This window comes from Globicephala melas, chromosome 1, assembly GCF_963455315.2.
Source record: "Globicephala melas chromosome 1, mGloMel1.2, whole genome shotgun sequence".
Taxonomy (NCBI): Eukaryota; Metazoa; Chordata; class Mammalia; order Artiodactyla; family Delphinidae; genus Globicephala; species Globicephala melas.
In genome coordinates, this window is record NC_083314.1 from 107,970,689 (window position 1) to 107,996,924 (window position 26,236).

The 26,236-nt window shown below is 35.6% G+C and overlaps 1 protein-coding gene and 1 pseudogene across 4 annotated transcripts in view; one reads left to right on the forward strand and one right to left on the reverse strand.

Annotated features, from left to right (window-relative positions):
* HFM1 (helicase for meiosis 1) overlaps window positions 1-671 on the forward strand; it is a 134,848-nt gene extending 134,177 nt beyond the window's left edge. For all 4 annotated transcript variants that reach the window (XM_060302908.1, XM_060302919.1, XM_060302915.1 and 1 more), the window contains one exon: window positions 119-671. In XM_060302908.1, coding sequence (XP_060158891.1) covers window positions 119-188 — 70 coding nt within the window. In that variant the 3' untranslated portion in view covers window positions 189-671. The remainder of the gene's footprint in view (window positions 1-118) is intronic.
* Window positions 672-10,545: 9,874 nt separating this feature from the next.
* Window positions 10,546-26,236, reverse strand: part of LOC115859882 (peptidyl-prolyl cis-trans isomerase G pseudogene) — a 33,930-nt pseudogene continuing 18,239 nt past the window's right edge.

Genomic DNA, 26,236 nt, shown 5'->3' on the forward strand with positions numbered 1-26,236 from the left:
ATTAACCCTCTCAGCAATCTTCAAGTTTATCCATTTTATATTTATTATTATTTATTGTAAATTTAAAAATAAATTGTGTTACAAAAATAGTTATTTTTATGTTTGCTTTTTCCTCCAGTCGGTATTATCCTGAGGATGAAGCTGATGAAATGAAGTCTTTTCTGGGAATATTTGATGGTATTTTCTAAAACAATCAGACAAAAATGCTTTTTATATTAATAAGACAAAGTATTAAAGACACCTAATTACAAAGCATGATTTTTATTTTTAAAAAGTAGTTCATATTTGTTCAGATTTTTTTTCTCTTGGATTTGACTAGCTTTGTTGACTCTTTTGCAACAAAATATTTGGACTGATTTTTTCCCCCATCATATTGATAACTTCATATAAAGCACTTTTGCAGTGGCTTTGTTTCATAAGTTGATAATTGTTTCATTTAGAAATAATTATTGGTTATTAATTGGGTTTTGACGGGAACCAATTTTATATTTTCTTAACAAGAAGAAAGGTATTCTGTGAAAGCAAAATGATGGTAGGTCAGTGAATCTATTTACTCTATCGATTTTTCACCATTATTGTTTTGTTTTACTAAAGATTTTTAAGAATCCAATGGCTGCCTGAACCTATTGTTATATCATTTCAAGCAACAATAAATGGGACATTAATCAATATAGACTGTTTAACTTGTTTCTCAATGTGACAAATTCTAAAACTTTGTTATGTTGACTTTTACTATAGCAAAAGCTATTTTATGTTATTTTCCAGTGGGATATATCTCAAATTTCTTTATTGTTAAGTAGTATATAGGCACTGTAAGCAATGTTTGTTTTTATATAGTTGGGTTTTGCTTTCTAATCCAGTCTGACCATCTTTGACTGTTTAGATCATTTACGTTTTTTAATTTTCCCATGAATCCATAAGTATGGGTTAATTTTATCTTTTTTTCTTATTAGTTACTTATTTTATACATAGTGTATATATATCAATCCCAATCTCCCAATTTATCCCATTACCACCACCCACCTACCACTTTCCCCCATTGGTGTCCATATGTTTGTTCTCTACATCTGTGTCTCTATTTCTGCCTTGCAAACTCATTCATCTGTACCATTTTTCTAGATTCCACATATATGCATTAATATACGATATTTGTTTTTCTCTTTCTGACTTACTTCACTCTGTAGGACAGTCTCTAGGTCCATCCACGTCTCTACAAATGACCCAATTTCATTCGTTTTTATGACTCATTGTCATAAATATACACATAAATGTCTCATTGTATATATGTACCACATCTTCTTTATCCATTCGTCTGTCGATGAGCATTTAGGTTGCTTCCATGACCTGGCTATTGTAAATAGTGCTGCAAGGAACATTGGGATGCCTGTGTCTTTTTGAATTATGGTTTTCTCAGGGTATATGCCCAGTAGTGGGATTGCTGGGTCATATAGTAATTCTATTTTTAGTTTTATAAAGAACCTGCATACTGTTCTCCACAGTGGCTGTTTCAATTTACATTCAAATCAACAGTGCAAGAGGGTTCCCTTTTCTCCACACCCTCTCCAGCATTTGTTGTTTGTAGATTTTCTGATGATGGCCATTCTTACTGGTGTGAGGTGATACCTCTTTGTAGTTTTGATTTGCATTTCTCTAATAATTAGTGATATTGAGCAAGTTTTCATGTGCCTCTTGGCCATCTGTGTGTCTTCTTTGGAGAAATGTCTGTTTAGGTCTTGAGCCCATTTTTTGATTGGATTGTTTGTTTTATTAATATTGAGCTGCATGAGCTGTTTATATAATTTGGAGATTAATCCTTTGTCTCTTGATTTGTTTGCAAATATTTTCTCCCATTCTGAGGGTTGTCTTTTCATCCTGTTTATAGTTTCCTTTGCATGCAAAAGGTTTTAAGTTTCATTAGGTCCCATTTGTTTATTTTTGTGTTTATTTCCATTACTCTAGGAGGTAGATCAAAAAAGATCTTGCTGTGATTTATGTCAAAGAGTGTTCTTCCATATTTTCCTCTAAGAGTTTTATAGTGTCCGATCTTACACTTAGGTCTTTAATCCATTTTGAGTTTATTTTTGTATATAGTATTAGGGAGTGTTCTAATTTCATTCTTCTACATGTAGCTGTCCAGTTTTCCCAGCACCACTTACTGAAGAGACTGCCTTTTCTCCATTGTATATCCTTGCGTACTTTGTCATAGATTAGTTGACCATAGGTGTGTGGATTTATCTCTGGGCTTTCTGTCCTGTTCCACTGATCTATATTTCTGTTTTGGGGCCAGTACCATATTGTTTTGATTATGGTAGCTTTGTAGTATAGTCTGAAGTCAGCGAGTCTGATTCCTGCAGCTCTCTTTTTTTCCCTCAAGATTGCTCTGACTACTCAGGGTCCTTTGTGTCTCCATACAAATTTGAAGATTTTTTGTTCTATTTCTGTAAAAAAATGCCATTGGTAATTTGACAGGGATTGCATTGAATCTGTAGATTGCTTTGGATAGTATAGTCATTTTCACAATATTCATTCTTCCAATCCAAGAACATGGTATATTTCTCCATCTGTTTGTGTCATCTTTGATTTCTTTCCTCATTGTCTTGTAGTTTTCTGAGTACAGGTATTTCGTCTCCCTGGGTAGGTTTATTCCTAGTATTTTATTCTTTTTGTTGCAATGGTGAATGGGATTGTTTCCTTAATTTCTCTTTCTGATCTTTTGTTGTTAGTGTATAGGAATGCAAGAGATTTCTGTGCATTAATTTTATATCCTGCAACTTTACCAAATTCATTGATTAGCTGTAGTAGTTTTCTGGTGGCATCTTTAGGATTATCTATGTATTGTATCATGTCATCTGCAAACAGAGACAATTTTACTTCTTCTTTTCCAATTTGGATTCCTGTTATTTCTTTTTCTTCTCTGATTGCTGTGGCTAGGACTTCCAAAACTATGTTGAATAATAGTGGTGAGAGTGGACATCCTTGTCTTGTTCCTGATCTTAGAGGAAATGGTTTCAGTTTTTCACCATTGAGAATGATGGTTACTGTAAGTTTGTCATATATGGCCTTTATTATGTTGAGGTAGGTTCCCTCTATGCTCACTTTCTGGAGAGTTTTTATCATAAATGGGTGTTGAATTTTTTCAAAGGCTTTTTCTGTATCTATCGAGATGATCATATGGTTTTTATTCTTCAGTTTGTTAATATGGTGTATCACATTGATTGATTTGCATATATTGAAGGATCCTTGCATCCCTGGGATAAATCCCACTTGATCATGATGTACGATCCCTTTAATGTGTTGTTGGATTCTGTCTGCTAGTATTTTGTTGAGGATTTTTGTGTCTTTGTTCATCAGTGATATTGGTTTGTAATTTTTTTTTTGTAGTGTCTTTGTCTGGTTTTGGTATCAGGGTGATAGTGGCCTCATAGAACGAGTTTGGGAGTGTTCCTTCCTCTGCAATTTTTTGGAGGAGTTTGAGAAGGATGGGTGTTAGCTCTTCTTTAAATGTTTGATAGAATTCACCTGTGAAGCCATCTGGTCCTGGACTTTGGTTTGTTGGGTAATTTTTAATCCCAGTTTCAATTTCATTACTTGTGATTCATCTGTCCATATTTTCTGTTTCTTCCTTGTTCAGTCTTGGAAGGTTTTACCTTTCTAAGAATTTATCCATTTCTTCCAGGTTTTCCAGTTTATTGCCATAGAGTTGCTTGTAGTAGTCTCTTATGATGCTTTGTATTTCTGCAGTGTCCATTGTAACTTCTCCTTTTTCATTTCTAATTTTACTGATTTGAGTCCTCTCCCTCTTTTTCTTGATGAGTCTGGCTAAAGGTTTATCAGTTGTGTTTATCTTCTCAAGGAACCAGGTTTTAGTGTTATTGATCTTTGCTATTGTTGTCTTTGTTTCTATTTCATTTATTTCTTCTCTGGTCTTTATGATTTCTTTCCCTCTACTAACTTTGGGTTTTGTTTGTTCTTCTTTCTCTAGTTTCTTTAGGAGCAAAGTTAGATTGTTTATTTGAGATTTCCATGTTTCTTGAGGTAGGATTGTATTGCTATAAACTTCCCTCTTAGAACAGCTTTAGCTGAATCCCACAGGTTTTGTATCATCATGTGTTTGTTGTCATTTGTCTCTAGGTATTTTTTGATTTCCTCTTTGATTTCTTAAGTGATCTCTTGGTTATTTAGTAACATATTGTTTAGCCTCCATGTGTTTGTGTTTTTTTCCCTGTAATATACTTCTAATCTCATAGCATTGTGGTCAGAAAAGATGCTTGATATGATTTCAGTTTTCTTAAATGTACCGAGGCTTGATTTGTGATCCAAGATGTGATCTATCCTGGAGAATGTTCCATGTGCACCTGAGAAGAAAGTGTAACCTGCTGTTTTGGGATGGAATGTCCTATAAATATCAATTAAACCTATCTGGTCTGTTGTGTCATTTAAAGCTTGTGTTTTCTTATTAGTTTTCTGTCTGGATGATTTGTCCATTGGTGTAAGTGAGGTGTTAAATTCCCCCACTATTATTGTTTTACTGTCAATTTCCTCTTTTATAGCTGTTAGCATTTGCCTTATGTATTGAGGTGCCTCTATGTTGGGTGCCTATATATTTATAATTGCTAGATCTTCTTCTTGGATTGATCCCTTGATCATTATGTAGTGTCCTTCCTTGTCTCTTGTAACATTATTTATTTTAAAGTCTATTTTATTTGATATGAGCTTTCTTTTGACTTCCATTTACATGGAAAATCTTTTTCCATTCCCTCACCTTCGGTCTGTATGTGTTCCTAGGTCTGAAGTGGGTCTCTTGTGGACAGCATATATATGGGCCTTGTTTTTGTATCCATTCAGCAAGCCTGTGTCTTTTGGTTAGAGCATTTAATCCATTCACATTTAAGGTAATTATCGATATGTATGTTCCTATTTTCATTTTCTTAATTGTTTTGGGTTTGGTTTTGCAGGTTCTTTTCTTCTCTTGTGTTTCCCACTTAGAGAAGTTCCTTTAGCATTTGCTGTAGAGCTGGTTTGGTGGTGCTGAATTTCTTAACTTTTGCTTGTCTGTAAAGGTTTAAATTTCTCTGTTGAATCTGAATGAGATCCTTGCTGGGTAGAGTAATCTTGGTTGTAGGTTCTTCCCTTTCATCACTTTAAATATATCGTGCCATTCCCTTCTGGCCTGTAGATTTTCTGATGAGAAATCAGCTGTTAACCTTATGAGAGTTCCCTTGTATGTTATTTGTTGTTTTTCCCTTGTTGCTTTTAATAATTTTTCTTTGTCTTTAATGTCAATTTGATTACTATGTGTCTCAGCATGTTTCTCCTTGGGTTTATCCTGCCTTGGACTCTTTGCACTTCCTGGCCTTCAGTGGCTATTTCCTTTCCCTTGTTAGGGAAGTTTTCGACTATAACCTCTTCAAATATTTTCTCAGGGCCTTTCTCTCTCTCTTCTCCTTCTGGGACCCCTATAATGCAAATGTTGGTATGTTTAATATTGTCCCAGAGGTCTCTAAAGCTGTCTTCATGTCTTTTCATTCTTTTTTCTTTGTTCTTTATTGCCAGCAATGAATTCCACCATTCTGTCTTCCAGGTCACATATTCATTCTTCTGCCTCAGTTATTCTGCTGTTGATTCCTTCTGGTGTATTTTTCATTTCAGTTATTGAATTGTTCATCTCTGTTTGTTTGTTCTTTCATTCTTCTAGGTGTTTGTTCTTTCATTCTTCTAAGTCTTTGTTAAACATTTCTTGCATCTTCTCGATCTTTGCCTCCATTCTTTTTCTGAGGTCCTGCATCATCTTCACTATCATTATTCTGAATTCTTTTTCTAGAAGGTTGCCTTTCTCCACTTCATTTAATTATTTTTCTGGGGTTTTATCTTGTTCCTTCATCTGGTACATAGTCCTCTTCCTTTTCATTTTGTCTATCTTTCTGTGAATGTGGTTTTCGCTCCACAGGCTGCAGGATTATAGTTCTTCTTGCTTCTACTGTCTGCCTTCTGGTGGATGAGGCTATTTAAGAGGCTTGTGCAAGCTTCCTGATGTGAGGAACTGGGTGGTGGGTAGAGTTGGGTGTTGCTCTGGTGGGCAAAGCTCAGTAAAACTTTAATCCACTTGTCTGCTGATGGGTGGGGCTGGGTTCCCTCCCTGTTGGTTGTTTGGCCTGAGGCCACCCAGCACTGGAGGCTGTGGGCTCTTTGGTGGGGCTAATGGGGGACTCCAGGAGGGCTCATGCCAAGGAGTACTTCCCAGAACTTCTGCTGCCAGTGTCCTTGTCCCCAGGGTGAGCCACAGCCACCCCCACCTCTGAAGACCCTCCAACACTAGCAGGTAAGTCTGGTTCAGTCTCCTACGTGGTCACTGCTCCTTCCCCCTGGGTCCTGATGTGCACACTAATTTGTGTGTGTCCTCCATGAGTGGAGTCTCTGTTTCCCCCAGTCCTGTTGAAGTCCTGCAGTCAAATCCCACTAGCCTTCAAAGCCTGATTCTCTGGGAATTCCTCCTCCTGTTGCCAGACCTCCAGGTTGGGAAGCCTGACATGCAGCTCAGAACCTTCACTCCAGTGGGTAGACTTCTGTGGTATAATTGTTCTCCAGTTTGTGAGTCACCCACCCAGTGGTTATGGGATTTGATTTTATTGTGATTGCGCCCCTCCTACCATCTCACTGCGGCTTCTCCTTTGTTTTTGGATGTGGGGTATCTTTTTTGGTGAGTTCCAATGTCTTTCTATGGAAGATTGTTCAGCAGTTAGTTGTGATTCTGGTTCTCTCACAAGAGGGAGTGAGTGCACGTCCTTCTACTCTGCTATCATGAACCAATCTCAGCAATGTTTATTATCTAATTTATTCATAGTTACAGTGTGAAGTTGAAGCCACTTAAGATATTTTAGGAATTTTTCTTTAGATATAAAAGCCTTAGAGACAAGAGAAGCAAAGAAAAAGATGAGGTTGTTAGTTATTATTAGTAAATATTTATGAGGCATCATATGTATTAAACTTAGAACAAATCTAAGAGGCTTTGTCTCTGTTGAAAAATAAGAGCAACCAGCCCTTATTTTAGTCATCTTTACAATTGATGTTTCTTCATCTGAATCCATCATACTACAACCTTTAAAAGTTATTAAACATTATTAAAATGAAAAATTGGTACACTACAATCTGCTCATCTAGCATATGTAGACTTTGATACTAAGGAAATAGCAATTTAGCTCAGTAAGACTTATTGTGATCTGCTAAGTGAAAAGTACTGTGCTTGTTAATGCAAGGGACACCAATGATGAAAACACTGTTTTTGGTCTCATAGAGCTTACTTTACATTCTGGTAGAGAAATTAAGACCTATAATGAAGCAATAATAAAATAAAGAATACATTAGAGAAGTGGTTCTCAAGCTTCAGGGTGTGTTGGAATACTCTAGAGAGTATGTTTGAAAACAGATTGCTGGGAACCATACCCAGTTTCTGACTCAATAGGTCTGGAGTGGGGCCTGAGAATTTGCATTTCTAACAAATTCCCAAGTGATGCTGATGCTGCTGTTCCAGGGATCACACTTTGGGGATCACTGCAATAGAAATTTAAAGAACTATGGGAGTTCGTAAGAGGGAGAATATTATCCTGACTGTGGGGTCAGGGAAGCCTTTACAGAGAAGTTAAAATTTGAGCTGAGCCTTGAAAGATGAATAAGATTTTGATGGGAAAATACATGAGAAAAGGACATTGTAGGCAGAGGGGACAGCTTGAGCAAAGCTCCGAGGGAGGAAAGTATGTGGGGAATAATGAATAGATAATTCTAAACATAAGTTTATGTTGTAGGAGATGTTTGAACTGTACCTAAGGTCACTCTGTGGAGGACTTTAGATGTTAAAATAAGAAACCTGAGCTTTACTCAGCAAACTGATGTTTCCCAAACTTGCCTCATCATAAAAAACATATGGATAATATGTTAAGTGTACAAACTCCCAGACTTCATCTCAGAGCTACTGATTCAGAATCTCCAGTGGACAAAACTGGGAGTTCTGTAGTTTTAACAAGCACTCTAGGTTATTCTTTATGATCAGGCCAATCTTAGAAACACTTGGGTAGATAATTTGCCATTTGTACAAGTGCTTACCTGAAAAATTATATGTATGTTAAATGTATTAATTCAAAATCCTGTTACGTATACTGATCACTTAAAGGAGTACAGTCACTGGGTATTCTTTCCATGAAGTGAATAATAACCCTAAGTTTTCCTATTTATTAGTTATGTTCTAAATATATTGGGTTTATTTATTCTTATAGAATGAACCATACAACAGAGCTTTCACAAAAATCTTTGTTGGGTTATATTTTTTCAGAAGTTTTTTTCAATTAAAAATGTCCTTAATTGGCTATATTTTTCTCGTCCATAATGTTAGCATAATGGCAGCTACCTCACAGGTATGGAGTGAGAATTTAATAAGCCACTGCATAGGAAGTTCTTAGTTTAAGGACTGATACATAGTATGTGCTCAATGAATGGTACCTGTTTGTGCTAAAAACAAAGTGTCCTTAATGGCACTTTAAATAACCCATTGGGAAGGGGTGAAATAATACAGTATTCAGTTGTCATATTTGAGTTGCATTAAATTGCATAGGACTTGAAAAATGAACTCTTGACTTCCACAGATTATCATCCATGGAAAAACATTAATCTTAGACCTCCCTCCTACATATACTTCCTCATGCTTTCAAATAGGTCCCCTCCACTCCCATTCCCTCCTTGCCAACACTCTTAGTTGGTTTATGGTCAGAGCATACAAATCTATTTTAATATTACCTTAAGTAAAATGTAATTATAAAATAAATCTTCGACATATTCTATTATAATACATTCTAAAGCCAAATCCAAATGATTGCTGGATTATTCACTCTTTTAGGTTTTGGCACAATTTACTTCTTAGTAGTTTATGGAGCATCCCTTACCAAGATCCCATTTCTTAAAAATGGGAACAACACAACAAGCACAGTAGAGAACCACTCTCTGAGGACCTCTAACCGAGGGGGAGAGCATTGGATAAATGGATAACATTTACGTTTGCATCCTAGATAATAACAGGTGTGTATAGAGAAGGCACCAGTGAGGAGGAAGTCAGGGCAAAGAGGAGTAAACTAAGCTAAGCTTAGAATTAAGCTAAGTAAGTAAGCTAGGAATTTAGTGTGAGTTTTGGTTAGTTAGTAGAACAAACAAAACAAAAAGGAAAATGCTGGTACTTCTTGTCTTTTGGCATTTCAACTCCTGGCTGCCAGTAGTTAAAGATCTTGCCACTCAAAGTCTGATCCAAAGACCAGTAACAAAGGAGATCCCTGGGAGTTGGTTAGAAGGTCTTAGGCCTCACTCCAGACCTTCTGAGTCAGAATCTGCATTTTAACAAGATCCTCGTGTGATTATGTGTCATGTTAAAGTGTGAGAAGCACTTGTTTTCGTTGGAAAGGAAAGGAAAGGGACGATATCAGACTTTTAAGAGAATCCCTTCCAGAAGACAAGTATAAAAGAGTAATGATGATTACTTGGTTTTCTGCACATATATTTCCTATTTTAAATGTAACATGGTGGTATAGCTATTGTTTAATGCCTTTCAGTATAGGTTGTTTCTTCACCAACTGTGTAAATTATCTTTATAATTCTCATACATCAACTGGGTATTTTGTTATGTAGCTTGAGAGGCACTTAGATGCTCTATAGAGTTTTGTTTTATTAACGTAATAAAATCAGATAATTCAAAAGAGCAATCTTTGTCTTTCTTATTTTCACATTTCAATTCAGAAACCTTTCCCTAAACTAACACATGCCTTAAAAATCCCTACATACTTCAGCAAAACAAAATGAAACAAAATAATCCAAACCCTGTATAGCACTCTGAAAGATTTAGAAAAGTGTGCATAAACCTACAGTCACGAATTATATGTTGTAGCTATAAAATGTTTTATTAAAAGAGGAATTAAAATTCTGCTGACATTAGCATTTTGCCTAAAATACCTCCTTATGACAGTTAGATGGCTTCAATCCTTTAAAATTACACACACGGGATTTCCCTGGTGGTCCAGTGGTTAAGACTTTGCCTTCCAATGCAGGGGGTACGGGTTTGACCCCTGGTTGGGGAGCTAAGATCCCACATGCCTCACGGCCTAAAAACCAAAAATAAAACAGTAGCGATATTGTAACAAATTCAATAAAAACTTTGAAAGTGGTCCACATCAAAAAAAAAATCTTAAAACTACACACACGATAAAGTCACCTTTTTTTTTTTTTACTTTCCAAATTGATGTTTGGAAACTTAACCTTTTACCATTTAGAATTTTTTTAAAAGCTAATTTTACTGCAATATTTTTTTTATCATTTCAAGTTTATTAAAACTTTAGCAAGGCAAATTATCCAGGTTACAGATTATCAAATATCAATTCAACTAAGTCCACATTAAAAAGAAAAAAAAAGTCAAAAACCTAAAAACAGTGAAAAGATGAAAACAACATAAAGGAGATTCATCAGCAAGTCTCCAAACTTAAAAATTTAGACAAAATGGAAATTGATTTGCACAACTCACTGATCCACTTTTGTCTTCATTTGTCCTAGAGCTTGATTCAAATTTTTTATTTTTGTCACGTACATGGTCATTTTCTTGACCATTTGATTTTTGGTTTTCCGTTTCCACTGAGGTTCTGGTCTTCCCATCCTCCTGATTAGGAATCTGTTTTCAATTATAGGAGGATATCTTCTGGATGGACAATAGACTGGGGTCGTGCTTCAAGATTTTCAGCCTCATTTCACTAGATGCACTTTTCTTTCATTTTTCCTTTTTTGTGTTTTCAGGAATTTTTCCTATGTTTCTTTCTAAAAATTTCTCTTCAGAAGCACTTTCAGAATCAGAAGAATCAGAAGAGCACTGAGAATCTCTTCTGAGTCATGGGATGATGATGAGGATGGTGATGATGACTTATGCCTTTTCTTCATTTTAGTTTGGGAATTAGCTCTCTGCAACTGAATACATGCACCTCAGCAAATGGTTTGCTAGCTGCATCTGTTTTCTGATTTTCTCTCTCTCACAACTTCTTGACCAGAAATCACTTTCCCCAAAACAACATGATGCCCATCTAAATGAGGAGTTGGTTTCACTGTTAGGAAGATCTGTGAACTGTTTGTATCCTTTGTTTTCTTTGTTGGTCATTGATAAGAGAAATTCTCTCTTGTATTTAATAGCAAAACTCTCGTCCAAAATATCCTCCATTAATAGATTCCCCTCCTTCTCCATTTCCTTCACTGAAGTCACCACCTTAAACCATAAAATTTTTGACAACCCTGTGAAAAAGACAATTCTTAAAACATAATGGCTTCTGAGTTGATTTCTCTGTCCCCTTTTCACTGGCACAAAGACAATAAATGTTCTCCCATGTTTGGGGGCCCACATCAGAAAATAATTCAAAGACAACTCTTCCAGCAGGTTGATTATTAATGGTGATGTCAGAAAGAAAACATTGAGGGTGCCGAAGCTTTATCCCGATGGCTCCAATACTTCAATCTTTAAATAAAGAAAAATCAAGGAAAACTGATCCAAAAATCATTTGGTTCCTGCACCAGTGCACTTTCTTCTTCCTGGGGTCCTGTCCTTTAAAGTGTTTCAAATCTACCACTGCCAGAAAAGGCTCTGAAGCCTACTACTACAATCCTTTTTAATGACTAATTTGCTACAAGAGTTTTATTTAAAAAAATAATTTTTAAGCTTTTTTTATCTGATATAGTTTTTAAATAAGGGAAATAATTGAATGGTGCAATGGTACAATGAAAAAAATGTAAAGATTCTAACTCAAAATTTTGATTTGCAGAAGGGAAAACTGAGCCCCCCCAAATACTAAATTACTTGCCCATAATTTCTCAGCTAATAATTGGTAGAACCAGAACTGAGCCTAGGTTGGTTCCATACTTTTCCTACTTCAGTTCTAACATTAAGGGTTATATCTCATGCTCAGTTTTGTATAATGTTTTTTGTTTGTTTGGTAAACTTTTAATCTTTTGATTAGAAATGTAAAATGTACTTCACTCTCTTCTTCCTTAAATGTATTAAGAAATTCTTCTCTACCTGTGAACCATAATAACTCAATTCCAAACACAATTTTACTCATAGTTGTTGCTACACTTATATTTTTGAAATATTGTACACATATATTGTAGTATATCGTGTATGTAGATTAGAATGCTCTTGCTATGCATTACTGTTTAAAAAAAGGCAAATATCTTATTGTTCTTTCATTCGATGTACTGATTAAACAATTGCTATACTATCTATTGTATCATGAACTAGTCCTAGAAAGATAAATATGACCACGCCATGTTTCAAAGGGCTCATAGATGATCCAGGTATCAGGGATCAAAATTCAACAAAAATATATGACCTTTCACATTATCAAGTTTTTTAAAAAATAAACATCATCACCATCAAATAATATTATCAAATGTCTCTGACTTCAAGGCTTTTCTAGACTCTACATAAGATTTATAGTGTCTGGACTTCTTAAGAAGGTAATATGCAGACATAGTCAAATTTTACAAAAAGGAAAGCTACACATTCTTTTGGATAGCAAATTATAAATAAAAAATGTGAAGCTAAAGGATGGAATAAATTCAGAGAGTAACAAGAGATCACTGAGGAACATTGACAAACAGGTTAAAGAAGGAGAAAAAAAGCAAGGAGAGAGTAAAGAAAAGAAGCATCCTCATCTGGCAGACTAGTGTTAGAATCATTATATGCATAAAATTTATGTAATTAATAACTATAAAGGAAATTATAAAATCAAATACTTAATAGTATATAAGGTAACCCATGTTTTTAACCAAAGACATATTTTAGTTGGGAGACTTTTTAATTCATTATGGAGAGTATTTAAAATGTAAGTTTAGATGAAAATGATAAAACATACATCCCTCCCTACTTCAGTGTATTCTGGTGTATTGAACTATTGTGTTTGTTTGGTTGGTTCGTTGATTTTGTTTGCTGTTGCCCCCTCATTGAAGCAACTAGACTATGAAGTAGATATTCCTCAAGGGAGATGTCAAATACTTGATTTTTTTAATTTCAAAAGTCAAGATCCAGACTTGAGATGAAAGAATTGGAAAAATACCTGATGAGTCAAAACCTTTTTCCCTGTCCCCAAGACTGAAGACTCTCTAGACTTGTAGAGAAGGAGAGAAGTCAGAGGAAAAGTAAAGATGCTAGGTACCTGAAAAAGGACCTGTGCCCAGCTTTCTCCTGGATTCATCTGAAGTAGGGTGTGGTAAGGTTTAGGGAATAATAGAACACTCATCTCTGCATAATTTTGGAGATTTAAGAGCAGAAAGAATGTCACTTTTCCTACTTCCTTTGAGAAGGTGATAAGACCCCACAGTCGATGGTTTGGGAGCAGTAGAGTAGCAATGGCAGTGTTGTATGTTAGAGTTGGAAAGGGGACTGAGATAAGCTCACAGAGTCCCTTTGTGCCCCAGGATAGCATGGGGCACAGCAGAAGCATTTTCTATGAGCCAGAGGCTAGAAGGGGATGGAGTAGGGCCTTTTAGTGCCCCATTCATTTTTCCACTCTCCCAACAGTCACAGAAGCTGATGTCCAACACAAGGAGGACACGGACATAAACTTTGTACATCAGGACCAGGATGTACACCTTACCAGATAGTAGCATAGAGAGAGGGTGACAACTGACAACAGGTAACAGCCCCCTGGAACATGGATGCAATCCCAATGTAAGGGGAGGGAAAACTTGAGTTGACTGTGATTGTTTTTCCAACATCTAGTGGAAGGGGGGCTTGAAAGAAAAATTAAAACTTAACATTTCTTGCATCCTTGAGCTAATGGACCGAGGTTTGTACCCACTATATTATTAATAGTGATAGATTTGTGCAAGGTCTCATTTCTTAATATTATTAGTAACAAACAATGTCTTCTTCAGATTCAATATGATCTATCAAAAACATTACAAAACACTAATCTCAATTGCTATAAAAATTCAGATCTGAATCTCAGGTGGATGCTGAAATGTTAAACATACTTCCTTTTTTTACTTCCTGCGTAAGACCATTGGGCACATAGTACATGGATGGCATATTTAGCTTAATCCTTACAATAGTCCTATGAGGTAAATTCTCTTGTTATGTATATATTTTATACATGAGGAAGTTAAATAAATTGCAAGAGGTCAAAAAGCTTGAACTTTGTGCAATCCAAGAATCCTTTGTGTAAACATTATGCCATTCTGCTTAGAAATGAGTGAAACACTGACTAATCTTTATAGCCGCATAAAATTATCAAAATCCATGTTTTTCCTAATCTTTAGAGTTTCTGTGTTAGAGAATTTAAGGCAAATTCAAGAGGGCTCTTAGCCAAGACACCTCCTACATTCTCAGTGGCCAGTTTAACTCTAGTTTCCAGAGAAGCAAGACTGCTGTGACCTCCTCCCTGGAGAACCTGGTCATTGTGCTGGGCTGTTCCCCTTTGCAGGTCACCTGTCAACATTAGTAGACATCTCTTCTTCCCAACTGGCCCTGAGCCCTCAGGTCATTATTTTGTTTCTTGGTTCTCACACTTAAACTTCTGTACTTTAACCTGCTTTTTGTCCTGCCTCCTGATCCCTGGAGACTATTTGTTTGTCTTTCCTAGGTCAGTGACTTCATTTTGAAACCCAATATTTTGGAGAGAGAGAGAGAAAAAAAAAAAGACCCTGTGTTCAACAAAATTCTTTTCGTAAAGACAGCTTGGTTTTGTCTGCTAGTGGTATGTCATAAAGCTTCTCTCTGCTGCCAGTGAAAACTAACTTTAAAAAGAAAGAGAAGAAACCCAGTTCTTTGTGACCTTTTCCAGGATCGAAGGACTTAAGTAACATCTGCTTGAAATATGACTCTCATCTTGCCACTTTCCCCCATAATAAATAGTTATATGTGACTTTTTTTCCACATCTCTCATCTAGGAATATATTGTTTTGAAGAAAAGTTTGCAAGTTAAACACAGTCTTGCTGAGAGTATTTGATATCTATCTTATAAAAATATGATTGAATAAAGTTATTCTTAAAGTTCTATTTTTATCCTTAAATTAAAATTTAAAGAAAAGAAAGGGATTATCAGTTATTATTAGATTTTTATGTTAAAAATTATGAACTTTCAATATATAAATTTCAAGTTTTTCCCAATAGGCTTTATTACTTCCTCTGATTATCTTTTCATTTTCCTGTGCTGTCCATCAACCATGTCCTATCCTTCTGGGATATTCCTCAATTTCTGTTTGTGTTACAATGTCATATTTCTTTTATTTTAAATGATTTTAATTTCATTTTTAATATATAGTGAGAACACTGTAATAAATTCATTTCACTACTTTTCACTTTCAAAATAACTTTGTCTTTTGAAATTTTTGCCTCCTAAAATAAATCATTTTAGAGTCTTCATAGAAAGAAATATTCTCTTTTCTCTTTGAATTTTCTATACTTATAGAAAAGAGTTCCATATGTCCAAACACTTTTCTAAAATAGGTGTGTTTAGAAAAATAGAGTCTTCAGTGTAATAAATATTTCTCCAGTTGGATATTTCATTTACAAAATTATGTAAAGCAATTTATGCTCTTATGTTAGAAGAAATAATTATCTTTCATTTTTCCTTCTTCATAATAAAAAGAGCTTTGCTGGATTTTTTTCTGATTATGAAAGTAGCATATGCATATTTACAGTGCCTATACTATGAAAATAGTTCAGCAATAGACTAGTACACAAACAACAGAGGCCTAAACAAACAGTACTAGGTGAAAAATGTTAAGGAATAGAATATGAAACTAAGTAAATTTAAAATATCTGAACAAGAAAATATATTTTATAAAAATATATGCAAACTAAAAAGATTTACATCAAATGCATTAGAATTGTTGTCAGTGGGGGGTGGTTTGGGTGATCTAAGTGGAAAATGTGGATAAAAGAAAAGTTCAGATGATACAGAAATGTACAAAGAAGTTAAAATCACCCTCAATCCCACTACTTGATGATAATCACAGTTTGCATATTTTGGAATACAGTCATCCAGATACACACACTCACACACACTTTAAAGTGGGATTATAATCTGTTTTTTAATCTTTATTTTCTTCATTTAGCAATACAATATAAATGTTATACATAATAATTTTTCATGTAGTACAAGCATGGATGTACATAACATTTAATGATTACCCTACTGATACATATTTAGATCGTTTCCAGTTTTTTTAATAACTAGTATTACAATGAGCATTCTTAAGCATACATCTTTATCTATTTGCCTTTTAAATTATTGAAACAAATTGTTATCAAATTGCCCTCCAGAAACTCCATTTTTACATTCCCAATATGAAACTTTCTGATTCTTGTAGGAATCTAAAACTTTTGTAAAACAAACCAACAGAAACAAAGTTATCTCCATATTCCAGGTCACCGAAATGTCCAGATCTTAGCAATAGAGTAAATTTGCTCACAGAGTCCTTTCTGTTCTGTGGAAGATCAAAGACTACACAACATGTTAATGTCAGGGTGCAACCGACAATTTAGCACTGACTTCTGATCTAAACATCAGGAATCAAGTGAACTACAGCAAGAGAAAACAGCAAGGGATGCACCTAGAACTATCGCTCATGCCATTTGTATGTATTCGTTTAAGTAGTACCTCAACGTTTTTGCACTTGTATATGTATCAGAATTCTGAAATTTAGAAAAAAAAATTAAACCCTTTAATTACTAGGGGTGGGACTTTTGTTCTAAGTAACTATGAGTTTTCTATTTTTGAACCTGATTCCTAAAGTGCCTTTAAACTTTTCTTGAAGGTTCTGACTTCATTAGTAACCTTATGTCCCAAACAGTCCGGTGAGTTTTCTAACACAGCTTTCAAAGGAGACAGCAATTCTAGTGCCCCCTCCCGCAATGGGGGTAGCCTGGTGCGGTGCACGGAGCCAAGCTGGAGCCAGTCAGACGCTGGGTTTCCTGCAAAACCCCATGCTGCGGGACGGTAGGCTCCTCACTAAGGTCCTCTATCTCAGTTTCCTCAACTGTTACATGGACATAGGATATCCACTTGACCATCTCCAGTATCTAGAGCAAATGTTTCAACAAACATCTGTGTAGTGACTTAACTCATGGTAACAATTAGGAATAACAAATGTGAAATGTCTGAAACCTAGCAAATATTCATTGAGCAGCAGCTATTGTCAATATTAGGATAAAGTATGGGGATGTTGTTGAAGGAGAGAAGCAGAGAGCAAAAAAATTCAGATAGTCCTGTCAGCAAGTGGGAGTCCCAGTTTAGGTGCTGGGGCCAGTGTGAGTCTAAAAATATGGGAATTCCTATTGACAGGTTAGAAAAAGAGAGGGAGTTGCTCTGAATTAGGCTCAGCATTCAGGGCTACCAACAGCTTCTCTGAATGGAAAGTACCCACGTGGCTTTTAACAGTGTGTGAATGTGAATAATCAACTCATCAAGGTAAAGTCCTTAAGCTTTTTCTACCCAGTTTCATTGCTACACCCAAACCACATTGCAGAAAGAATTACTAAATGCATGTTTTTTTAATGCTACTATGTGGCAGGAATTTAAGTTGATAATCTCTTTTCAAGGCACATCTTTATTAAAAGGGAATTATTCAAAGCCATCTGACTGGTAATTACTACATAAAGGCTAATTGACCTAATTAATCTAATATGGGTCAATGGCTTTATAATACCCAAAGAAGAGCATTTTCAAATGAGAAAAAAAGAAACTCCAAAAGGAATTTCTTTAAGTGAACATCCTTAAATTTAGTGAGTCTGATTTATTTCTTGCACACAGATGTTATATTGCTGCATATTATATTGCTGGAGTGGCTGAGCTGGGATAAAGAGAGATAGAGAGCCTAATTCTCTGAGGGTACTGAGGAATATTCTGTTCATCACTCAGGGGAAGGCACTATATAAATTACATTTAAACAATACTGCCTCTTTCTGATAACATAGCACTGAAAGAAGAATTCAACGTGACAAGAAGTCAAATTTACTATCATACTGTTTTGATTCTCTTGGTGATGTGATAAAGTGCATGCTGATACCTGCTTTTTATTTGATTAACTTTGGCTTCTCTGAATGCCACCTTGTCCCATTTGAAGTATTGACTGTAAAATATAAACCAGTACTGCTAATATCTGGGCCCCATGCTTGAGGAAAGAATGTATAATCCACACCTGTGGTAGACAAAATAAGGCCCTCACAGATGTCCATATTTTAATCCCCCACATCTGTGAATATGTCAGTAACATGGCAAAAGGGACTTTGCAGATGTGAAGTTAGGGATCTTGAGATGGACAGATTATCCTGGATTACCTGGGTGAGCCCATTCTGAAAGTGAAAGCCCACTTCCATTTACAAGTGTACGTATAAATGAAAGAGGGAGGCAGGAGAGTCAGAGTCAGAGGAGATGTGACGGTGGAAGCAGAGCTCAGAAAGAGAAAGAGAGAGGGGGACAGATTTGAAGATACCACAGTGTAGCTTCTATGATGGAGAAAGGGGTCACAAGTCAAGGAATGCAGGTGGCCTCTAGAAGCTGGAAAAGGCAAGGATATGGATTCTCCCCTAGAACCTCCAGAGGGAATGCAGCCCTGGTTTTTAAAATCAAGTAACCTTGATTTTAGCCCAGTAGCCCAGTGAGACTGGGTTTTTTTTGTGGGGTTTTTTTTTTTTTTTTTGACCTCTGATCTCCAGAACTGTAACTAATAAATCTGTATTGTTTTAAGCCACTAAATTCATGATCATTTGTTACAGCAGCAATAGAATCTAATGTACCACCTTTTGCCTCATGGCACAGAACCACACGGATGTCATTTTAATTGAATCGAAATGACTTTCCCATGCCTGTAATCCAAAACAGGGAGGCCCTGCAGCAGAAGCTCACTTTGCTCCTGTTTATTTTCAGGAGAATTGGAGTGTTAGTGAGGGTTCCTAAGTATGGGAAGAAACCAGTGAGCTAATTTCCCTCTCCCAGGTTTTTAAAACCCACAAATATTTTCTAAAAAACTATTCACAACTATACACAATGTCTTTGAATCAATTTGGCCCCTGTTCTGTACTCAAAATTAAACAAGAGTAAACCACTTGGAGGATGAGAATGTTCACAAAGCCTTTAGAAAGTGGTTAAGTGTTTTCACTGGGGTCACAAGCTTCAGCTACACCCTTGGGCTGATAGTGTAGGCTGGGAAGGAGTTTGGGGCAGCTGATCAAAATCTCGCTGGGGGCCAAGGAGTTGAAGTTTAACAGCCACTGTGCTAAGGCACACTTACATCACATTAAGGAACATTTGCATTAACGTATTATCCCGTTCTTACCATCCCTATTTTCAATGGAGGAAATTAAAGCTTGAGAAATGGCGCCATCTCCACATCGCCTACAGCTGACTCACGGTAGATTTTATGCACTCCAAGTGTGAGCTGTTAACAGCTACTCTACAGCCCTTCTCCACATCAGAAGCTCTATGGCTGACAGCCAAGGAAGTTTTCTGTATGACAGAGTCATGGCATATTTATTGTTTTCTTGATATTCTAAGTGCACTACCCCAGCAGATTCCTTAGAATGCAGGAAGGTTTTGCTAGAGGAAAAACATATATCACGTACAACACCAGGCAAAGTTCTACTGCCAAATGCAGTCAGAGAATGGGCTGATTGTGAGTGCAAGCCTGGCTGTCTCTGAGAAGTGTACTAGTTCTTACAGCCCCAATGGGAAAGTTTGCTAACTGATGTCATGATAGTGAGTCCATCAGAAGTAAAGCAAACAATGAAAATGATTAAGTGCACAATTTGATTCTGACTATTGCAGTGGTTCCACCAAGGAAGAAAAACTGGAGGTATCAAATGAGATCAATTGGATTGGACAATAAGCTTTCTGATGAGCATGGATGAAAGTTGAATGGGATGACATGTACCCAAGATTTGGAGTAGCTCGAGTCTTGGAGGAAGACTAATATTGGAACCAGACAAAAATAGTAAAGAAAATAAGAAATTCAGAGTGGGAAGAATTCTGAGAAGGGAACGGCCCCTGGCTTGAAAATAATTATGCTAGGTTGGCATGTAACAGCAATGAGGAAGCAGAACCCCTCCACTCCTGTTGTACTACCTGTATATATTTTTTCTGGTAAGAAGACTGCTCATCAGACTTGACTGGAAAGGGTGTTGATGAGTGTTGATAAGAAGGAATTGGAGCCCCAGTTTATTCAAGACTCCACATCTGAACCACTGCATTCCAAGGGAAGATAATATAGTATGTTGATTAGGAAAACAGGCTTCGAAGTCAGACCTAGAGTCCACTTTGTTTTCCTAGCAAGTTACTTAACAGATTTAAATTTCAGTTTCTTCACCTGTAAAATCGGGATAATGGTATATACCTCATAGGGCTCAGGGTGACAATTCAATGTAAGCCACTTTAACACAGCACCTGGCACATAATAAATGCTCAATGTACAGTAGCTATTCATTTTATCATTATTATTTTTATAGACTAAATAGTTGAAATGACATCAGAAATCTTTAAGAAATTGTAAAGAAATGTTGTGAATAAGTAAATAGTCAATAAAACTAGGACTAATTAAATTAAAGATAGTTTTAAAGAATTTCCAAAGTAAACAGTGATCTCTAGGAATAGTGTAGGTTCAGTAAGAATAAAGCCATATCAGTCTAAATGCATCTTGCTTTTTCTAAAGGGCTATATACTGGAAATCAGAGGAATTTTATAGACAGAGTATTGGGACTTCAGTATGACCAAGAATTCAAGATATCCTTATGAAAGAACTGTGGGCTGGTTGTATTAGGTAAGAGGATTTTTTTTTTTTTTTTTTTGCGGTACGCAAGCATGTGGGATCTTCCTGGACCGGGGCACGAACCCGTGTCCCTGCATCAGCAGGCGGACTCTCAATCACTGCGCCACCAGGGAAACCCAGGTAAGAGGATTTTTAACTTGTTGAATAATACAAACAATGCTAGTTAAGAAATATTATAAATTCAGAGGAAGTTTTCCAGGAGGAATAAATTAGAGGTTGATCCCTCAGCCCTAAAATATTCAACATTTTCACTAATGACTTTTATGCTAATATCTGCAGCTTGGTGATCAATGAAAGAATGCTGGGTTACAAAATTAGAATTCAAAAAAAATTCTCATATGGCTGAAACAACAGACCAAATCAAACAATACAAAATTTGCCTACAAAAAAATCTAGTCTTTTACTTTAGTCCAATATTAAACTTTATAAGCAGAGTATGGGGTACATGTCTTAGCAGCTTGTATTTCTTATAAATAGGTTTTATTCAAAAGCATATTACAATGCAAGGATTTGAAAAGAAATAGTGTGTGGTTGGTGGTAAACAACTTCTCTCCATCTCCACTGATGAGCCCTTCTCAGACTAATGTGTATATGCCTTACCTGGGGGTCTTGTTATAATGCCGATTCTGATTCAGTAGGTCTGGGGTGGAGCCCGAGATTCTCAGTTTCTAAGCTCTCAGGTGATGATGATGATGATGATGATGATGATGATGATAATGCTGACGGTGATGATGACCCAAATCCACAGTTTGAAAAGTAAGAGAGTAACAGATTTAAAATTGCAGTGGAATGGATACAGGGCAGCAGTGGTTCACCACACGGGTTGCTCACTAGAATCATCAAAATACTGACATCTGGGCCTGATCAAGACCAACTAAATGAGAATCTCTGGAGATGAGGCTTGAGCACCGACATGTTTTTCAGCTTTCCAGTGATTCTTATTCTCTAGATTGACTGGTTGATATATCTCAGAAGTTTTGTAACTAAGAAGCTTATTTTTTATAAAAAAAAAAATATATGTAACTAAGAAGTTATATATAACTAAGTTTTATACATATGTAAAACTAAGAAGGTTTGTAATTTATATATACATATATAAATTATAAAACTTCTTAGGTGTCACTATTTATATATGTATGAGTTACATATACAATTAACATATAAATAATTTCTGGGGGCAAATTTCCATTAAAACTATATATGTAAATACCTGTATATATATATATATATATATATACACACACACACAGGTGTTAAAGGAGCTCCTAAATTACTCTGTACTATAGTTGTAAACATACTTGGCAAATCTAATTTATGGTTAAAAAATATGCCATTCCAATATTTGTAATAACCTGTAAGGGAGAAAAATCTGAAAAACAAAATAGATATATATGTATGTATAACTGAATCACTTAGCTGTACATCTGAAACTAACACAACATTGTAAATCAAGTATACTTCAATAAAAATAAAATAAAATAAAATGTCATTCCAAATGTGAAAACTTTCATGATAATATTAGACAATGGTTCTTGTCCTTCATTGTATTAAAAATAAACCAATGTATACCACCTTATACCTATTAGGATGGCTGCTATCTAAAAAAAAGAAAAAAACAGAAAATAAGCCTTGTTGATAATGTGGAGAAAGTAGAACCCTTGTGCACTGTTGGTGGAAATGTAAAATGGTGCAGCCACTGTGAGAAACAGTATGGGAGGTCCTCAAAAATTAACCATAGAATTACCATGTGATCCAGCAATTCCGCTTCTGGGTATATAACCAAAATAATTGAGAGCAGGGTCTTGAAGAGATATATTCATACTCATAAATAGAATATATTCCTATTTTCCTATTCATACAAATTATGGCATTATTCACAATAGCCAGAAGGTAGAAGGAACCCAGGTATTCATCAACCCATAAATGGATAACCAAAAATGATTTATAGATACAATGAAATATTATTAAGCTAAAAAGGAAGGAAACTATGACATATGTTGCAACATGAATGAACCTTGAGGACATTATGCAAACTGTAGTAAGCCAGACACAAAAGTATAAATACGGTATGATTCCACTTATATATCTAAAGTAGTCAAATTCATAGAGACAGAAGATAGGATGGTGGTTGCCAGGGGCTGGAGGGAGGAGAGGAATAAGACGTTATTGTTTAACGGGTACAGAGTTTCAGTGATGCAAAATGAAAAGAGTTATGCAAATGGATGCTGATAAAGGTTGTACAATAATGTGCATATTTAATACTACTGACCTGTACAATTTAAAATGGTTATGATAAATGTTATATGTATTTCACCACAATTTTTTAAAAAAGTAAACCAATGTAAAATCTTAAATATACCAAGAGCAACTTGTACCATAATGTTATATAGATACATAATAATATATTATTATTACCTGGTATTTTGTATCTTTTACAATTTTGTTACTGATAATAATATTGTGAGATGCACAGGACAGACATGATCTCTGTTTTAAAAATGGAAGAAACTGAGGCTCAGAGAGATGAGCTTAGAGCCCAGGACTCCTGACTCAAGGACCAGGTATCACTTCTTTCCAGCTCATCCCTGGCCACACTTTGGTCCTAGTGGCTGGAATTCTGGGGTGTGTGTGTGTGTGTGTGTGTGTGTGTGTGTGTGTGTGTGTATGAGATTTCAGTTATTAACATTAATATTGTGCTTGGATGTTTTTGCAGTTATAAACATCTCTGATAGGTTGATGTGGTAGAGGTGTTTGTCTCTTTGCCAAGCTGGTGACAATTTAATGATAGTATTGTCAACCAGTGTCTTAATGATTATACACATTTATTAGACAGTATAATCATCTCTACTATGCCAGTTGCTCACACACCAGAAATGAAGCTCCAGGAATAGTCTATTATTCTGACAGGGATAATAGGTCATTATTACCAAATCAGCAGCACAGTGCTTTAAAAATAAATGACCCTGCTTCACATCAGTATTTTTTTTTCATAAATGCCTCAGGTTTGTCTTAGTATCTAAGAGCAGGAGAAAATTATCCCCTTAATATTCTTCTATTTTTTTTTGCATGTCTTAAGTGGTCTTAAATGGTAAATGGAACGTTTCTGTTGACCCCAATACAGAAGCCTGGGTGGTTTTACAGGAGCATTAATAGAAAATGGGTAGAATTCATCTTATATGCACACCAAATGCATATATAATCTTTTCCTTTTCCATCCAATTCTGTTGACAAATAAGGGTCAGCTAGGAAGATGGGAGTTGGAGGGGGAAAGGAGAAATACTAGGTACTTACTCCATGAATTAAGGTGAGGTTTTTTTTTCCAGTGATATATATCAGGAATAAAAATAATTTGGCACCTTACGTTTCTTTTTTTAGCATGTTTATTGGAGAATAATTGCTTTACAATGCTGTGTTAGTTTCTGTTTATAACATAGTGAATCAGCTATACATTTACATATATCCCCATATCTCCTCCCTCTTGCGTCTCCCTCCCACCCTCCCTATCCCACCCCTCTAGGTGGTCAAAAAGCATGGAGCTGATCTCCCTGTGCTATGTGGCTACTTCCCACTAGCTATCTATTTTACATTTGGTAGTGTATATGAGTCCCTGCCACTCTCTCACTTCGTCCCAGCTTACCCTTCTCCCTCCACATGTCCTCAAGTCCATTCTCTACGTCTGCATCTTTATTCCTGTCCTGCCCCTAGGTTCTTCATAACCTTTTTTTTTTTTTTTTTTTTTTTTTTTAGATTCTGTATAAATGTGTTAGCATATGGTATTTGTTTTTCTCTTTCTGACTTACTTCACTCTGTATGACAGTCTCTAGGTCCATCCACCTCATTACAAATAACTCAATTTCGTTTCTTTTTATGGCTGAGTCATATTCCATTGTATATATGTGCCACATCTTCTTTATCCATTCATCTGTCGATGGACACTTAGGTTGCTTCCATGTTCTGACTATTATAAATAGAGCTGCATTGAACATTGTGGTACACGACTCTTCTTGAATTATGGTTTTTGCAGGGTATATGCCCAGTAGTGGGATTGCTGGGTCATATGGTAGTTCTATTTTTAGGTGTTTTTTTTTTTTTCTTTACCTTTCTCCCAAGCTTTTATTAAAATACTCATAAAGATTTTTAAAAAGACAAGACTGCACCAATTACTAAGACTGCACTTAGACCAATTACTAAGTATACAGAAACATGATATTCAAACATCATTAAAATGACAGAAATCTTTTAAGATCTGCTTCCCATCTCAGTCTAAATCAAGGATCTGGCATTGTCCTCAAGGAACTAACCACAAATAACTCAGTGCATGCCTAATAGCTTTCTTTGTGTTCTCTTTGTTGGTCCAGCTACTTGCTTTATAATTCTTTCTTACCTGAATGACATTATTAGCAATAGAAAACACACAAATATTACCGTAGGAATTAGCTAATTATTAAAAGTTGATTATCAGCTATATTTATCCTATAATTTAATTTCATCTGTTTTTTTGTAATTTTGCTTTTACATACAAAATTTACCACCAAATATGTATCTCTGGCTCCCTAATATATAAACGACTTGTGTAAGAAAAAACATTTGATGACGTACATAAAATCACAATCACAGTAATTGAACCATAGTTAACACTAATTCAGAACAAAGGAATTTATGCTCATTTATAAATGATTATATAAAAGAAGAGAAAATGCGTTAGGTAACAAAATGATATTAAATTTTTTATATGAACAAATTACGTGAATCCCAAGTTCTTAAAAAAGTTTATGTTCTATTTTTAGTTTTTTAAGGAACCTCCATACTCTTCTCCATATTGGCTGTATCAATTTACATTCCTACCAACAGTGCAAGTGGGTTCCCTTTTCTCCACACCATCTCCAGCATTTATTGTTTGTAGATAAATTGAAGATGGCCATTCTGACTGGTGTGAGCTGATATCTCATTGCAGTTTTGATTTGCATTTCTCTAATGATTAGTGATGTGGAACATCCTTTCATGTGTTTGTTGGCAATTGGTATGTCTTCTTTGGAGAAATGTCTATTTAGGTCTTCTGCCCATTTTTAGATTAGGTTTTTTTTTTTTTATATTGAGCTGCATGAGCTGCTTGTAAATTGTGGAGATTAATCCTTTGTCATTTGCTTCATTTGCAAATATCTTCTCCCATTTTGAGGGTTGTCTTCTCATCTTGTTTATGGTTTCCTTTGCTGTGCAAAAGCTTTTAAGTTTCATTAGGTCCCATTTGTTTATTTTTGTTTTTATTTCCATTTCTCTAGGAGGTGGGTCAAAAAGGATCTTGCTGTGATTTATGTCACAGAGTGTTCTGCCTATGTTTTCCTCTAAGAATTTTACAGCATCTGCCCTTACATTTAGGTCTTTAATCCATTTTGAGTTTATTTTTGTG